The 18,254-nt window shown below is 41.3% G+C and overlaps 2 protein-coding genes across 5 annotated transcripts in view; one reads left to right on the forward strand and one right to left on the reverse strand.

The window, feature by feature from the left end:
* Positions 1 to 817: 817 nt before the first annotated feature.
* LOC127006984 (protein MCM10 homolog) lies at positions 818 to 9,571 on the reverse strand. 2 transcript variants are annotated; one of them, XM_050877427.1, is made up of 13 exons: positions 8,718 to 9,571; positions 7,950 to 8,112; positions 7,314 to 7,465; positions 6,670 to 6,771; positions 6,330 to 6,507; positions 5,891 to 6,114; positions 5,132 to 5,294; positions 4,328 to 4,534; positions 3,857 to 3,992; positions 3,276 to 3,421; positions 2,639 to 2,755; positions 2,319 to 2,510; positions 818 to 2,193 (listed from the first exon to the last, which is right to left on the reverse strand). In XM_050877427.1, exons 1-13 carry the CDS (start codon positions 9,569 to 9,571, stop codon positions 2,092 to 2,094), a joined length of 2,736 nt encoding a protein of 911 aa, XP_050733384.1. In that variant the 3' UTR covers positions 818 to 2,091. The 2 variants fall into 2 exon arrangements, with proteins under 2 accessions (XP_050733384.1, XP_050733383.1); XM_050877426.1 differs by having other exon boundaries at positions 819 to 2,193; positions 4,328 to 4,540.
* Positions 9,572 to 11,909: 2,338 nt separating this feature from the next.
* Positions 11,910 to 18,254, forward strand: part of LOC127006986 (syntaxin-6-like) — a 48,566-nt gene continuing 42,221 nt past the window's right edge. For 2 of the 3 annotated variants that reach the window (XM_050877434.1, XM_050877433.1), the window contains exon 1: positions 11,910 to 12,083. Coding sequence is in view for 2 of the 3 variants with exons in the window: in XM_050877433.1 (XP_050733390.1) it covers positions 12,049 to 12,083 (35 nt within the window). In the remaining variant the exon portion in view is untranslated. The remainder of the gene's footprint in view (positions 12,084 to 18,254) is intronic. The other variant, XM_050877432.1, reaches the window with a different exon arrangement.

An 18,254-nucleotide genomic window follows, 5' to 3' on the forward strand; every position in this document is an offset into this window, starting at 1 on the left:
AGTTGACTTCGGAATAAGACAGTGTGGGATGTCAGACAGAACAGAGAGTAATTATGAAAGGCATGCCATGGCGGTGTAAACTTTTTTCTACTTGCTAAAGTTATCATACACAAGAGAGAGTTCCGGATGTTGCCATACGTGTTGAGGAGTGGTGCCAGCAAGCTTCATGCCACAGTTAACTTGGTGTGTCCACTCTCCTCATTTTAGATTCACATTAGGTGGCTGTACTATACGCTTGTGGTCAGTCACTCAAGTTATAACCTCATATTCTATAAGAGGGTCTCCCTATGATGATTGATCATGCTAGATCATAGTTTTCAGAGTATGGTATGCCCAAGGAAAACAAAATGGTTTTAGTTATATAGGTTACAAGAGGTTTTTGAGACTCATTGTTATGAAAAAAAAAAAAAAAAAAAGTCATACACAGGAAAATATGGTGATCAACACCCCCTCCAGTGGATCTAAAATAGAGCCCATAAATGCTTCCAAACCCATTTCTGGTAACTAAAATCACCCTAAAAGATTCCTATCATCAAAAATGTGTTTACCACTATTCTGTTGTGCATGAGTCAAGTCAGGAGGGAAGCCTGTGGATGCCCAAGTTGCCATTAAGTACTGACAGGACAACCCCAGACTTGTGAAGCCATGATTGCTGAACCTATGAATGTTGGCTGATTCTATTTTGTGTCTGTATGTTGCATATATATATATATATATATATATATATATATATATATATATATATATATATATATATATATATATATATATATATATATATATATATATATATATATATATATATATATATATATATATATATATATATATATATATATATATATATATGAAAACTGAAAAGTTTGCATTCATAAGTCTTACCAATGTGGAGAATTGTGAAAAATTAGTTTTATTAGTATGTCACTTTCCTATGAGGTTGTTGGAATAATGATCCCGGGCATCATGTGATTATAGCATAATGAGTTGTTAAACTGAATAACCTTATCATCATCATGTGCTATAATCTGACGAGTTTACTTCTTTTCCATAGTAATATTTGGAATACTAGCTGACTGCTGTGTTTTCCTTCAAGAATATCAATATAGTTTTCAACCCTTGCTTGAATATTTCAATATTCTTATCTTGAGGTAGCTGGCTGGACTTCATAAAATGCCATGGAGGATTGAGAAATGCTTGAAAAATGTTAATTTCCCTTTTCAGTAAAAGCATTTTGTAAATATTAGTGATTATAATGGACCTGACAAGCCCCACAAAACTGTAGCACACCTAGACTAGCTTGATCAGCCGTGTACCTGATGCAGCCAGCTTTAAAAATTATTTGTATGTAAGTTAGTGGTTCAAGAGTCTACTCAAATATAATTTCCTGCTTGGAAGACGTGGTGTAGTGCTTCCATGGTGTTGTGGCTAGGAAACATGGCTATGAATATGAATTAGTAGCATAAGAGTCTATTCACCTGCTGATTGGTTGGGCAAAGAAAGGGTATTCACAAAATATGTGGAAGGCAAACTTGCAACTTGGATGTCATAGGTCGTCCTTTTTCCCAGAATTTTTGATCCACGCCAAGGCCAAAGGTAAGGGAAGGAATGAAACATGGCACCACGCAGCACTGGCTTACACTCATGACCTGCTTTAATCACACTAACCACTTCATAATTCATCTTATTTTTTTCCACAAAACTAAGCTTTTTATCAGCTTGCTTTTTGCTTGTTAATTTAGTGTTGTTTGAAAATACACCAAATGTAAATATTTGTGTGACTTCCATATTTTTTGTTTTGCCTGTGGGTATTGTTGTCACTTGCCAGAGAATTATCAATATGGTGTCTGAAGTAACACTTGATAACATCTTATTGTAGTCTAAGGAATGACCGCTTAGAAATTTCAACCCATCTGCAGGCCGAACTTAAATTAATATGTGTAAAAAATGACTCCTTGTGATATTACATTTTAATAAATTGTCATATGATGGCACCATAAAGAAAATACATCCATCCAGATTAATGATTTAAAACTGTTTGCTAAAAAAGTTATTTATATATATAAAAGAAAAAAATCACTCCTAAGAACACATTCAAACGTGTAGGTATATTTGAGCGCTGCTGCCGCTGTAATGCTTCAGTTCGTCCCCTCTTAGGCTGAGTATTTCCGAGTCTAGCTTTGGTCCCTTCTTGATCTGAAAAATAAAGTAAAATTTGGTTAAATGAAATATAAAACGTCTTTAATGAATGTCCTTATTGGTGCATCTGAGCCACCTGAATGGTAGTTTGGATTAAAAAAACTCCACCAACATATCCTTACCTTGCCCATGGGAACACGGCACCAGGAGTTATGGTCACAGTTACCACATGACTTCCTGGGGAGCTTGTCCAAGGCAGAGGTGCGTTGCTTGCAGTTTCTGCATTCAAAAAATCTCTTTTTGGCTTTAATAGTCTTCAAGTCATGATTCTCTTCTTTACACAGCTCCGAGACCCTCTCAGACATGTACTTGCACTGGTGAAAAATGAGAGTAGTTTTAGAACAAGCAGAATATATAGTTCAGTAATGTGTATATATATCTCTATCTATCTCTATCTATTTATATTATTTATATTTTTCCTGTCAGTCAAGTGAGCCAATACCTTGAAGCACACGTGAGCAGTGATGGTGATCTCCATGATGGAGGAAAGTTTCTCCTCCATCATCTCCTTCTTTTCCAGCCCTTGGTAGTACTTTTCCATGGCTTCATTCTCCACCACCTGCAGATATATAAAGGCAGGAATCTTAGTACTCACATGAATGATGATGAGAAGTTAAGATGTAACATTTATTTTTACTCATTAAAATTTGACAAGTTATAAAGTTATTAACCCGGTAGCAGCGACGGGCTAAATTTGTGGCTTTACCGTGTAGCAGTGACAGGCCAAATATGTGCCATGATATAACCCCCCCAAAATAGATGATGCATAATCTGATCACAAATGCTTTGATATATATTATGAAATGGTTTGTGTGAGTGATGATTTTTTTCTCATTTTTCTCGCTTGGAGGGACCATTAAGAAACATGATCCCCGCTGCTACCGGGTTAACAATGAAATGTTTGTGTGTATGTATGTGTATGTATATATATATATATATATATATATATATATATATATATATATATATATATATATATATATATATATATATATATATATATATATATATATATATATATATATATATAGTTGAAAATTATACCTAAGGGAAAAACAACAAGTAAGCCAAGTCCTTACGTCAACAAGATTGCTGTGGCGAGACTTCTTCTCCATCATGTCCTTAAATTTATCTGAATTTGTGTTCAATGCACCGAGGCTGTTCCGAAGTGTGCCATTCTTCATATCTTCACTTAGTCTTGATTTCTTAACAGCTGAGTCCACCCCTATGGAAAACAATGTAGGTCAGTGCCAGACAGGTGTAACAGGTGCTGCTTGACCTCTCATGCCCGGCACATTTTATTTTCCATCATTTCATGCACTCTGTATCATTGCTTTAACCCCTTGACTGCGGATTTCCTACAGTCAGACCTCACCAAGCTACAGGAATGGAACAAAAAGTGGCTGCTACAATTCAATGAAGAAAAATGTAAAGTCCTACACACCAATACCACATGGGAAACACTCCACTATCCACCACAGAGGCAGAGAAAGACCTGGGACTATATGTTACCAGGTTACAAGGGAAGGCCAAATCCGTGCCAATTGCAGTGGAGGGGTTAAATTTTCCTTTGATAATGTCTACCATCCAACTAAGACTGAAGTAATTCCCATGACAATACATAACATAGTTCTTGTTACCATTATTAGTCATACATTACCATCATCATCTGTGTTGAGACGCTTTTGGATTTTGTTCTTAAACTCTGGAAGCACCGCCTTCTCCTTATTTCTAACAGCATTTGGATCTGCAGCTTGAATGCCTCCCTTCCTCTGGACCAGTGCCAGTGCTTTTGCCTAAGAGATAACAAAGCACTTCATAATAATAATAATAATTCACTTTGCCTTTCTCATATGAAAAAATATTGCTCTTAACAAAATTATAACATACTTCTTTCTTAACTGTGGGGTATTTGAATTCTTGTTATAGTATGCTGAGAAACCTTGCTTATGTAACTGCAATTCTTTAAATGCATGAATGTACACAGGCAAGCATGTGTACAGAGAGACAGAGAGGAGAGGGAGGGGAGAGGAGAGACAAAGAGGGATTTGAGATAATAAATTCCATCACCTTGTTTCAAGCACAGGTAATTCCCTTCCACATTCTAGTTTCAAACAACAAAAGAACTTGCCTTGGCAGGGTCGAGCTGTCTAGCAGAGGGAGGAGAGAAGATGTCAAGGTTAACCTCTCCTCCTGGCTGAACTCCCCGTGCCAGCTGTGGCGCTAACGGCCGACTTAGTGATGACAGTGAAGGGCGGCCGCCTGATTTCTGTGGTGCTGACGGCTGACTCATTGATGGTGGTGAAGGGTGCCCGCCTGATTTCCTTTTGATGTTCTCCTGTTGCTGGTGAGAATAAGAACTTTTAGTTATTCTGGTATTTCCTCAGTGAGCACAGACATGGGGTCTATTACAGAGTTTCTATTTTTTTTCAATTACTTGGTCATCTATTACCATTACTATTTCTTTTGTGTGTGAGACTAATAATCAGTGTGTAAATGTTTTGAAAAGTGTGTTATAGTCTGTTTACATCAGTGTGTAAATACAAAATGGGAAATACTTCAGGGAACATTAATTTGCTAGAAGTTTGTTCCAAGCATTAGATGATCCAGAGGTACTTGTGGGCTAGGGGGAATGAGAGGAGCTTGATACCTTAAGTAGCTGTAGATAATAGAATAAAGCAGTGTTGGATGCAGAGATTGTGAGAGGACTGTGTGATGGTTCTGACAGCTTTGTGGCAGCAGCAAAAGTAGCAAAAGGGAATTTAAAGGAAATGGAAAGAAGGAAAATGTGAGAAAGGAACTGGCAAGTGAGAGACTGATGGAAAGTTAATCCATGCAAATCTGTAGGAGGGTGAATCAATTATTGAAAAGAGAAAAAGTAGGAATAGAACAATTCTAGAGTGAGGTGTTATAATGTCATAAAGCTATCACCAACCTGCTTCCTCATGGCCACCATACTCTGGTGTGTCATGGTCAGCAACTCCTTTGCCGACACGCTGCGGATGGCCCCGGATTCCACCTTCTTCTTGGTGTCCTCCTTGACCATGTGCTTCAGGAGATTTCGAGCACCAGGTGAGGGAGCCAACAACTTTTCGCCCCTGAGAAAATAAGCTTGTTAACCCGGTACCAGCGACGGGCCAAATTTGTGCCTTTACCATGTACCAGCGACAGGCCAAATTTTTGCCACGATATAAACCCCCCAAAATAGATGATGCATAAACTGATCACAAATGCATTATGTATTATGACATGGTTTGCGTGAGTGGTGATTTTTTCTCATTATTCTCGCTTAGAGGGGCCTTTAAGAAACATGATCCCTGCAGTTACAGGGTTAAATTGAATGTACAAAATTATGTGCTAAGGTAGAATCTGAAATTGGTAGTCTTGGGGTTCAAGAGAGGCAACTCCTCCCAGCCACCTTGACGTAAAAATACTTTCCAAGTCACTGGGACCAAGGGAGTCACCTGAGATCTGACGCTTTGTATCACTGAGAGTTTTTTTGGGAAAAGGCTGTGACCTCACCATCTGCTGCAGCTACACCACCGATTTACCAACTTTGGTAATCTGTATCACAACTTTATGGTAACATGATGGTGAGGGAGATGGAAGCAGCAGGAAAGAGTGGAAGTGAGGGTGGGGGAAGTTGAAGTGATTAAGTGCAATGCTACTTGATGGACGGCAAGCTTCCACTTACAGGAACTCATTCGTTTGGACCACATCCTTAACAGCTGAGGCTTCTCCTTCACTCAAGTGCTTGGGAATGGGAATGGCCGCGATGTCTTTGGCCTTCAATTCCTCTGCTTTCATTTTTATCTTGAGGGAGTTCAGGGTGGCTAAGTCCTTGGCTCGGTTGGCTTTGGGCTGCTTGGGAGGCGGCTTGACTGCAGGAGAGGTGTATAACTGCCCCCCATAAAACACCTGCAAGACAATAATGGGGTGTTAGAAGCTGGGAACCCTTGACACCTACCCTCGGCAGGATTCTGGTGCTCCTGATACAAAATGAAACTTGCTAATAATGTCATCTATCATTTTACAATTGGAAAGTGACTGAATTAAAGTAAGTCGAATATGAATGACCTAAATGCCTTCAAGAGGGGTATACAAATGAGGTGCATATATCATCTCTCTCTCACTTGGTCTTTGCCCAGCACTCTTTCCTGCAGACGTCGCTTGGGATCCACACGAGAAAAAGTACTCTGCAGGTCTGACCGCTTGGAGGATGACTTCTGGTACTCGCGTTGAATGTGGTAGACACAAAACTCGCAGGAAGACTTGTTCACAAACTGCCGACAGGGTTCGTTCATCTTTGTCCTGTACAAGAAGCAAAACATTCTTATCTTGCCTGTTTGCCGAAGTATACGATGCTATATTTAATCTTGGTAAGCCACGTCACGTATCTAAAAATTGTCAGTAATATTTAGGGTATTCTGTGTCCATTAGTAATCGATAGCAGTGTTGTCTGTGCACACTTACGTTCCCTTGCACCAGCCCAGGTCCTTGGAGGAGCCCATCACCATCACCCGCTGGGGCTCAAAGATGGACAAAGAAATAATGTCGGAGAATCCTTCGCTGCGCCTGAGGGTGTTAGATTCATAGAAACAGATAAGACAAATTTGGCAAAAGTGTGTGTGTGTGCATGTGTATATAGTGTACAGGATTAGGATTGTCTCATGTCATTTTGTTTTCATATCCATTTTTATCCTGCTTAGCTTTAAAGTCGTGGGTGTTTCTTGCCTCCTCATCCAATACATTCAAAACATTAACCTGGTAGCAGCGACAGACCAAATTTTTGCCATGATATATCCCCCAAAAATAGATGATGCATAAACATATCACAAATGCGTTGGTATATATTATGAAATGGTTTGCGTGAGTGATGATTTTTTTTCTTGTTTTTCTCACTTAGAGGGGCCTTTAAGAAACATGATCCCTGCAGCTACCGGGATAATTCTTCTATGTATATATGAAAAACTACATTCCTAGACATTATCACCAGCCACATCAATAATAATGAAGTGATAAGAAGAAAAAATGTAAAGGAAGATGGAATGCAAGATTCAACTAGAGTAACACTTGCCCTCTATAGTTGTTATGGTTTCGGATAGAAGTGTACTTACTTTTCTTTTAAAATATTGGGATTGAGGATGCCAAAAACGGTGCCAATACTATGCTTCCAGAGGGACTTGTGGGACCCGCCAAAGAGGAAGAGTGCAGCTGTCTTGGTGCAGTCTGAAAGGTCACTCAGCTTCCAGATGGAGTACTGAGAACCCTGAAGATGAGCACAAGAAGCATCATTATGCGAGACTTTAGAATATTAAAACTCCGTAATTCTTAACCCTTAGACGGTAGCAGTATATGAAGAGTAGCTCCCCTAAAATGAATCGCCTATATATAGTTATTGCCGACCTTAGGACCGTAGAATAAATATAGTTACGCCGCATAATGGATGTTTTAAGTATCGTCTATATGTAGATTCTACCGCAATCTGGAAGTGATGTTATATTTCTGCCATACAAAACTGACTGACTGAATTTTGGACCGTTTATATATAGTTCCACCGCCGTCTAAGGGTTAATATCACTGACCTGGCCATACTAGATTGACTCACTTGCATATAATATTCTTCTCACTTGCATATAATATTCTTCAGTAATAATCAGATTCTGTTACACACTGATGGTAAAATATATAAAACCACTAACTGGCCTGCTTCACACTTTGATTGGACAGCAGCTGCCTCCACCACGACTCACCTTTTGAGACACCTTGGGGTTGCTTTTGGACACAAGAACCCCAATGGTTGCCCAATCACCTTCAATTTCCCCATTGCGCAGGTGCAAAGTAATGGTGGACAAGCGCACCATTTTCCTTGTTTCCATCCTTTCCCTCATTGCCTCCTGGGACACAAGAGGGTTTCTGGAAAGGAGAGCATTTTGAGTGTCTGTTCAAATTAACTCTCCATTCTCTCCCTCATTGCCTCCTGGGACACAAGAGGGTTTCTGGAGGGAAGGAAATTTTGAGTGTTTTTTTTTTTTAACAGCAAAGGAGACAGTACAAAGGCACACAAAAAAATAAAATAATAATGAAGAAAAAAGCCCACTACTTACTGCTCCTAAAAATTACAGAGTGGCCAAAAGAGAGGTCAATTCCGGGAGGAGAGGTGTCCTGATACCCTGCTCAAAATACCTAGACAAGTACCTCTACAAAAGACCCACAGATTGGTGATTCTACAAACACTTTAAACCGTGTGCCGGGATGAAATTATTTACTCTAGTGATGAGGTATAGAATATATGCATTATTATACTACCTAAACATGCTGCCATCATAAATAGTAGTGTACTTCTAACAGGGGAAAGTGTCAGAGCTTCCACATTATACTGCTGTCAGGGTACCGTCAAAATTCATACATTAGCTTTCTTATGACCAAATGAGATGCCACAATGGCCTTCAACTGTGGTTATAGATAAATAGAGATGACATATGAAACTACATTTACTACATAACTTGATTAACACTCACACGATTCTAATTCCTGAGTACGCATCCAGAGTAACATTTTTATCCGTGTCTTGTGAGGATGTACTGCCAGCTCTTGCAAGGTTGACCAGCGCTCTGTCCGTGGTCTTCCATCCTGTCTTCTCTGTAGCGCTCCCATTGATAGTTGGAGCTTTGTCTACCCTTTCAATTTTTTTGCTTTGAGACTCTTGAGCAATCCTACGATTTATGTCCTGGCCAACCCTATCAATTCTTTTGCTTTGAGACTCATGAGCGATCCTGCGTTTTATGTCCTGCCCATCGGTGTTGTAGCGCTGTTCCATGGGGTTACGGTTATCCTCCTCATCCTCTGAATCGGTTTCTCCAGAGTGCAGTTCGCTTCCCCTCTTAAGTCTTTTATGCAGTTTTGCTTCTTCTCTAGCTGAGAGGACTCGACTTGTGGTTTTCTTTTCCGTTCCAGATGTAGTGGTAAGTTTAGTAAATCTAGTGGCAGTTTTGCCTTGTAGTCTTTTCTTTTTGGCAAGTGATTCCTGTAGCAGCTTGACACGTGCCTCCATTTCCCGAAGCTCAGACTCAAGAGGGTCGACAACTTCAGCATCATTGTTCTCCTTTGTCTGCTTATTAGAAGGTTTGGTCTTGGAGAAGGCCGCACTAAATGATGAGAAAGAACTATTTGATGTTGGTGGTTGACTCGCTGCTTCCTCTTCCTCCTCATCTGATAACACAAGGCCCAGCTCTTCTGCAATGGAGGGATCAGGGTTGGTTGACGCCTGGCACTCTGGTTCCTCCGTGACTTCTCCATCCAGCATCATGACGAGTGTGTCCAGGTCAAGATCATCAGCATCACCCATCTCAGCATCACTGCACGGGTCAGCCATGGTCCCTGCAAGAAATTATACACAGATCAGGACTTACTTCTGTGAATGCAAACAGTAGAGAAATATTTATGAGAAACTCTGGGAGGAATTCTTTATATGATCCAGAGATGGTGTTAATCTGCAGGGTAAATACTGAAAGATGGTGATAATCTGCAGGGGTAAATACTAAAAAAATTGGCCATATGATTGAAAACGCATCTTACTTTACCCCAAAATTAAGTCTGTCACTTATATAGACAGCTCACATCGCAAAGATATTGTTGAAAGTACAGATTTTGAGGTGGTTAAGGTCACGGTCATAATTAAACTCCATTACGGTACATCTTCATTTTTTTCTTTATTTCTTTTTCTTTGCAGTTTATTTATTCCTGTTTTTGTTGTGAGGAGCCAACGAATATGCTTCTTATTATTAAGTATCCCGCTTATTTATTTTCTTATGTTCCTACTTGTCATTTTTTTGGGTGGGGTCGAGGGGTGCCCAGCTAGGCCTGCGGGGTCAAAATTGTCAAAATTATCACACTGATGTTCAAATACGAGCTAATATTGGCCTTGAGCTTCTTAGTGAAACAGATTAAAGAGTTACCTGGATTATCTTCTTCTGGTGTATATAAGGGAGCTATAAAAATTACCACACTGATGTTCAAATACAAGCTAATGTTGGCCTTGAACTTCTTAGTGAAACAGATTAAAGTCACCTGGATTGTCTTCTGGGGTATATAAGGGAGCTAGTTAGAAGGACATAATTACCACACTGATGTTCAAATACAAGCTAATGTTGGCCTTGAACTTCTTATTGAAATAGATTAGAGTTACCTGGCTTGTCTTCTTCTCTGGTGTGTATAAGGGAGCTAATTAGAGGGACAATTACCACACTGATAAGAACATAAGAACGCAGGAGTCTACAAGAGGCCAGTGTTCAAATACGAGCTAATGTTGGGCCTTGAGCTTCTTAGTGAAACAGATTAAAGAGTTACCTGACAGATTAAAGAGTTACCTGGCTTATCTTCTTCTTCTGGCGTATATAAGGGAGGTAGTTAGGCTGTGCTCTTATTATTCTCGGAGGTCACGGTCCGTCACATACACTTGTTCACGTTCCCGCGCAAAACTGTAAACAATTGGTCTTGGTCTTGGATTTAGTGATGATCTCTTCTCCTCCTCCTCCCCTGCGTTACCAGATTGTCGTACTCTGCCTCATATGTTTGCCGATTTCCGACCCCAAAACTGTCTCCTTCACCCCAATAGCTGACTTCATGCATAATTATCGTTAAAATGGTTAATTATATGTGTTTCTTAGCAACAGTTATGGGCCAGAAACCGGTAAATACGAGGCTCTGAGTACGATAATCTGGCATCGGTGCTCCTCCCTCAAGGCACTCCTACCTGGATTTCTTACCTGGATGACCTTTCCCTATAATTATGAGCCATGCTAGAAATAAACCGTCAGGCAAAGAACCGAAAGGTCTCACCAACCAATGTGCCAGCCTATTCAAACTCATCAAACAACATAACAAAATCTAATAAGACATATAAGCCTCAAGGCACTCATTAGTCATTAGGAGGAACGAGAGGAGGAGGACCTATGAGAAGCGATACAAAGCGTTACAGGTCAAAAGAATAAGAATAAGAAGAAGTAATTGACTGATTGAAGTTTATTGTTGCAAAGAAAATTTCAACAAGGTCGAGATGAGAGGTCATGCCATCCCGTCCCCCAGACAAGATATGTATCATTAGTCATTAAGAAATTAGTCAGTCAATCAGTAAATTAGTCAGTACGGCAGAAAAAAAAGGGAAAAGAGAAATGTAAAGGAGAGATATATTGAAGAAAGATTAGCGTGACGGCAAAAGAATGGTATATAGAGAGAGGTATGACGGAAGGAAAGGGAGAAGAAGGAATTTACCTTATTTAGTGATGCTTACCTTTAGTGATAGTTAGGTATGGGAATTCGTGCTCATAAAGGTACCTCTTATCTGTTTCTCATGACGGTCATATTTATTTTGACGGTCATATTTATTTAGACCCTTAACGTTCTGGAAAAGGGCTTTTTTATTACCCTTCAGATAAACATTATGAACCATGCATATAATGATCTGATTGATTGATTGATAGTTTATTGTTGCAAGTAAATATCTGTCAAATAATACTACTGTTTACATCATTGTGGTATTGCGAGGGTATGCAGATGAACATTTAAAAAAAAAATACATCTATGACTGTCGTATTAGTTTCAGAGCCACAATCGTGCAAAAATATCAGTCTCTGCCATTACCATATACATCAAAATAGGTGCTATGTAGGTTTGTGTGTGTTGAAGGCAGCGAGTGTGTCACGCAGTGCTGGAACCCGTGCGGTGTGTTTACATTGTGCGGCAGGGCAGCAGCAGCCGTGTGTGTGCGTGTGCGTGTGTGTGTGTGTGTGTCCCAGTGGTTCATGTGATAACGGGGCCTGTGTGGACGTCACCGTCTCGCCGCATGAGGACATGACGCTTGAAGACCCATTTTTTGTGGTTAAAGAGTGAGTACCAGTGTTGTGTTACTGTTGGGGAAGGGGCAGCCACCACTTGGGATGTTAGTACTTACACTATGGATCCTTTTTTGGTCCCTCAATGCCGTGCATTACCGAATGACTTTCGGGAAATAGAAGGGGGGTCGAGAGGGTTGAAGGTCCCGTTAGGGGGTCCAGGGGGCGAAGCATCATTGGTAAGGGGGTCGAAGGGGGCGAAACCCCCCATGTTAGGTAGAGTAAGTTAGGTTGGGTTAGGTTAGGTTAGTTTAAATTTCTTTGGAGTGTGGTGCGGGGCGGTGGAAATACACAGCGTGGGATGGAACAGGGCATTGGCGGGGGTGGGTCCACTAGTCTGGCCGTTGCTCACAGGTGTGGGTCGGGTGGTGGAAGGTGCACCTCAGGCATTGAAGAATCAATCGTTTACTGATTCCCGAAAATAAAACTCGGTTTCTTGGGACTATTTGAGTGTATTGAGGCATTCCCAATATATGACAGTACTAATTTTAACCTCACTTTAGTGCCAATGTGTTTGTCAGCGTTTTTCTTTCTCTTTTTCTGTTAATCTATAAGGTTGTGTGTCGCTCATGTCTTCCTTCTTTTCTGTTGACCTCCGAGGCTTTGTGTTGCTCATCTCTTTACACCTCGATCTTCTTTCCTTTGTGTCCTTTAACTATTTTTCTCTCTTCGTTTCCAGCTTTCAGCCAAAAATGTTTTCATTCATTTCGTTCATTTCAAAGGGAGAGTGTCAAGACACCTCTCCACCTGAAACTGACATCTCTTCTGGCCTTTTGTTTACATTTCTTTCATCGGAGCAGTGTATAGTGGGCCTATTTGTTGCTGTTTTTGTTTTTTTCCCTTGAGCTGCCAACCTTGCAGTATAAAAAAACTGTTAGGTTGCATGTCCTGACTTTCCTCATATCTTATCTAGGGAGGTTGAGTTACCTTGATCTTCCTTGCTTAGTATCATTTAACTATTTTCCTCTCTTTTTTCCAGCTTTCAACCAATAATATTTTCAGTCATTTCATACAGTTAGGTTACATGTTCTGGTTTACCTCCCATATCTTATCTTGGAGGGTAGAGTTCAGTGGCATTGGAGGAGGAACTAGTAAAATTTGTCTTCCTCATCTGTGTTCTTCATTATTGTTCACCAAGTTCTTCCTCCATTGATTTGAGTGCCACAGTATTGGTTAATCTTATGATCTGAGTTCCCGCAAGAGGTGGAGCTGTCACTGATGCAAGGGGGCTGTTTTACTAGTCTGGTGGGGCTAGGGTTGTAAAATTCCCAGGAAGTTTGAACTGGGAAACTTTCCATGGGGATCTTGACATTTTTCGGGAGCTTTGAGAAGTGAGAAAAATTTACAAGTTTGCTTAAGATGCCTTTGTGCTTTTTTTTATTATTTATTTTTATTTTTGAGGCTTAGATTATTGTTGCCTCTTTAGACTCAGTTTTAGGGGGCTGTTAGTGAATGTCCTTGAGCCCGGTGGTGGTGCAGGAAGGATTGTTTAAGTGACGCCCATTGAGGCACATGCTGCCCCTTCAGTTAACCTTACTGTACCTAACATAACAAAACCCCAAACAATTACTATAGGTCTCGACTCAGAAAATTCATATATGTTTCCTTACTAATGAGACTTTCTATACAACAAAGTGAGGTCATTCTTTGTTGATTTATACCATAAGGTGCTGGCTGTCATGTGCTTGAAGATACCCTAAACTTAACCTAACCTAACCTAACAAAACCCGAAACAGTTACTATAGGTCTTGACTCAGAAAATTCATATAGGTATGCTTCCTTCCCATAATGAGACTTCTATACAAGAAAGTGAGATCATTCTTTGTTGATGTATGCCATAAGGTGCCAGCTATTTGAATAATCATGCAAATTGTAGTGGAAAAATCAGAATAGCAATACCTAGGAAATGTGAGGAACATTGATATAAGGGTAACCTTTGCTACTGCCATTGACAACCACAGTGCAGTACAAAGCTAAAGTGGTACATTATTGATGTTAAAACAGTAACCTATTGCCCTGAAAATAGTAACCTATCACTTGGTAGTGTAGTGCAGAACAATGTCACGAGTCCTCCAGAAGTCTTTTGGCGTACTGGTTTGTCCTTTGGTGTTATGGACTCGCTCAGCTTAAGTATATGTTGTCCATACCTGTGCTGAAGGACAAAAACCTGGATCTTCGTGTCACTTGTGCTTTCTGTCATCCCTGTTCTCTCTGTCCCTGTGAGACATGGATACTGAATAGAGACTTCAAGAGGCAAACTGATGCCTTTGGTATTCAGTGCTTGGAAAAAATCATGGTATATCGATGCAATGACTTGTACCAAACCGGTAATAACTCCATGAAACTGATTTGAGACCTATCACCCGCATAGTTTCTGAACGCCAACTATATGGACATGTGGCACGCTTCCCAAAAGCCAACCCTGTTCACCAGGTTGTTTCTGTGAGAGACAACTCCAAATGGAGGCCAAAGGGGCACCAACTGCTTGTGACTTGAGTAAGTTGATGGATCCTGCTATGAGGTACCGGTACTTAGGATGGGAAGGGAGCCTGCATGGAGACTTGGCCAGAGGAGCCCCTTGGGTTACCATCATGGGGTGGACGAGGCAACATGCCCCCTGGTATATGTCTCTATTGTTTGATTGGTGGTCCACACTATGATTTGCAGCAGTGGCAGTGATCAAAATGACCTGCAGAAGCCTGCTGTCATGGCACAATGTTTACCCAAGTGCACAGCGTGTGGGTGTGGTGAGCTTGGGATCTAAGTTGAGTCCTGCTGATGTGTGCTGACAATTTTGAACCATCGTTGAATGGCGGAAGATTTCCCGCATGCTGCCCAGACCTTCAATCAACCCTAACTATATTGACTTTGGTCAAGTGGAGCACCAGGGGGCAGCATGGCCCAAGCAAGAGTTATACATCGCGGCAGCCACTACAAATAATATTTACCTGCGTCACTAAATGGGGTGGGGTCACCTAAGAGGAATGTGCTTGTTGTCCTCAGCAGGGTCATGTCTTTGATTGATGGCAGAGGTGTGGAAAGCACGAGATGCAGTGCAGGTTGAAAACAAATTTCTTGAGTGGATGTTAAGTGGAGAGAGGTCTTGATATGCTTGCTTGCTCTCTCTCTCTCTCTCTCTCTCTCTCTCTCTCTCTCTCTCTCTCTCTCTCTCGCTCGCTCGCTCACTCGAGCACACGCGCTCACGCGTACTCGCTCGTGTACTTTTTTTCGTGTAATTCACCACGGCCTGATCACGAGCTGGACTCGTCATCGCTAGCAAATACTCTCCCGATTAGAGCAAGGCTCATTATAGTCGATCTCTGGGTACTGCTGGGACCCTCACACATCGCACACCCCATCCCTCTTGCTCAAAGGGGGGTAGTAACCACTCCTTGTCAGAGGAAAAATCAAAAAATCCTGGCCTGGGGGGGCTCGAACCTCCGCCTGCCAGGCCGTGAAGCCTGGCAGCGCAGAGCTTTAACCACTGAGCTACCGGAGCTGTGTGTGTGTGTGTGTGTGTGTGTGTGTGTGTGTGTGTGTGTGTGTGTGTGTGTGTTCCTCATTCATTGAAATTTCAGGATCAAAGGGTTGTATCCAAGATTCTGGAAGTTTGAGAGCGTCAGGAGCGAAGACGAAAAATAAGAAAAAAATGCTCTTGATATGTTTTTAAATACACAGAGGCACCAACACGCCATTCTTAAAACCTAAACCAGACACATTCAGCTTTGGTTAGGTGGCTAGCCCCCCCCATCCCCCTCGAGCATGGGTGGAAGCAACCGGTCATGGAGGGGTGCAAGAAGCAGTTTAGTGGAGGGGGGAGGGGGATGGGTTGAGTGGGAGGGGACTAAGGTAATGGTAGTGGAGAGATGGAGAGGGGAGAGAGAGGTAACACGATGGAGGGGGGGAGGTGGAGGGGGATATAGGTAAAAGGTAGGTAAAGATGGTGGAGGGGTCGAGGGGGGAGAGAGGTAGGCAACAAGAGACAGGCAGGGAGAGGAGGAGGAGGGGGGAAAACCTGCCTTGGATAGCTCGGTGTGTGTGTGTGTGTGTGTGTGTGTGTGTGTGTGTGACCTTGCCCATCCTCCGAGGGGCTGCACTAATAAACACACGTCTCGCCCCCCTGAGCACCGGTGTCGCCCGATTCATTTTGGCGCCGTCCCTGCCGTCAGTCCCGTCACCCCCACCTGCTTCCTGTCCGGGGTTTTTGTGGCTCATAACGGCGCGGGGACAGGAAGACCGTGGGTGATAGGGGAGATCTAGAGACGAGTCCTTTTTTTAGATCGTGGTAATACTTGCGCTTAAAAATACTCACACTATCCCAGACGATGAAGAAGAGATTGATGTGAATGAAGGAATATCACCCCCCACCCGCTTCCTGTCCGGGGCTTTTGTGGCTCGTAACGACGCGGCGTGGGGACAGGAAGAGCCTTGGGTGATAGGGGAGATGTAGAGACAAGTCCTTTTTTTAGATCGTGAGTGATAGTTGTGTTTAAGATAATTCACACTATCCCAGAAGATGAGAGTGATGTGAATGAAGGAGTGTACGACAATTAGGAGTAGCGTGTAGCGGGCTTTTTTTTTTTTTATTAATGTTTCCTTTTTATCGTGCCCTTAAGCTGTCTCCATTGTTGTAAAAAAAGATTAAGGAGTATTAAAAAATGATGGATGAACACGTGATGGAGGGTGACGATAGGAAGGATGAAGAGGATAGGGAAGGAGAGGAAGGAAGGAAGGAAGGAATAGCATGATAGGAGAATGGGAGGGATAGAAGGAGTGAGGAGGTTGTAGAAAGAAAAGGAGGAAGGAAGGAAGAAGATAGGGGAAGCAAGGAGAAAAATGAGGGGGGAGGAAGAAGCTAGATGATAGGGATGAAAGAGGAGGAAGGAAGGAAGCGAAAAAGAGGAGGAAGAGGAGGAGAGGAAGAAGGAAGGATGTAATAGGAGAGGGGAAAGGAGGAGTTAGGAAGGATCATTTGGAAGATATGGAAGATGATAAAAAAGGAAGGAAGAAAGAAAGATCACTGGATAGGAAGATGAGAAAAGGAATGAAGGAATGAAGGAAGGAGTTAATAATGCATAGAGAGGAAGAACACATCAAAAGAGAAACCAAAAAAGAATGAAAAAAGATAAAAAAAAGTGATTGAGGAGAAGAGAGAAAGAAAAGAAAAATATATATCGCTGAGAAAATTGGAAATAGAGAGAGAAGCGAACACAAGTGAAGGGATGAACTGATAAATGGGAATGAAAGATAGAATAGGAAGATAACTGGAATAAAGAGAAGAGGAAGAACGTGTTAGGTATCATCACTAGAAGATAGAATAGGAAGATAACCGGAATAAATTGGAAAGGAAGAACGTGTAGGAATCATCGCTAGCCTACTCCTGAAAAAAATATTGAACCGAAGAATCGCGCTTAAACATTCTAATCCAAGCTCAATAAAAATCCCTTTGACATGTTTATTTTTATACCTCATGTTAAGTATTCAGAGTGGAGTCTTTAGTGATACGAATACTGATTAGAAAAGTGCGTATGAATCAGTGAACATGGCTAGGAAATGTTGGAGATTGAAATTAAGTAACATTAGGCTCGGCTAGATGCGATTTTTGCGAAGGAACAAAAAGGGACCACTTCTATAACTTTTACGAGTGTGGGTCTTGCTTCCACCAGTGCTAATTTTGTTCCATTTTATTAACTTTATTTATCTTCCACTTTTATATTTGGTCTGATAATTGTTTTTGTGTGTTTGTGGGGGTGCGAAGGAACAAAGGGAGGGCGCGAACGGGTTAGGGGGATGAGTCCATATTCTTATTTAAACATATCGGGTTCCCATTACGACTATATTCAAAACCATAGATAAGATTAACCAGGCTTTTATGGGTATTTTTCCGTTCTAAGATGCAGACGTGTAAAACTATCACTAGAATCACAGAACAGTCCATATTCTTATTTAAACATATCGGGTTCCCATTACGACTATACTCAAAACCATAGATAAGATTAACTAGGCTTTCATGGGTGTTTTTTTCCCTTTTAAGATGCAGATGTCGTGTAAAACTATCACTAGTATCACAGAACAGTCCATGGTGATCTCGGCAACTTCACTGAGAGGCTTTTCAAATAGATGTAGAGGCGTAGATATGCTTGAGAATACTGAAGGGGTTTAGTG

This window comes from Eriocheir sinensis, chromosome 34 (genome assembly GCF_024679095.1).
Source record: "Eriocheir sinensis breed Jianghai 21 chromosome 34, ASM2467909v1, whole genome shotgun sequence".
Lineage (NCBI taxonomy): Eukaryota > Metazoa > Arthropoda > Malacostraca > Decapoda > Varunidae > Eriocheir > Eriocheir sinensis.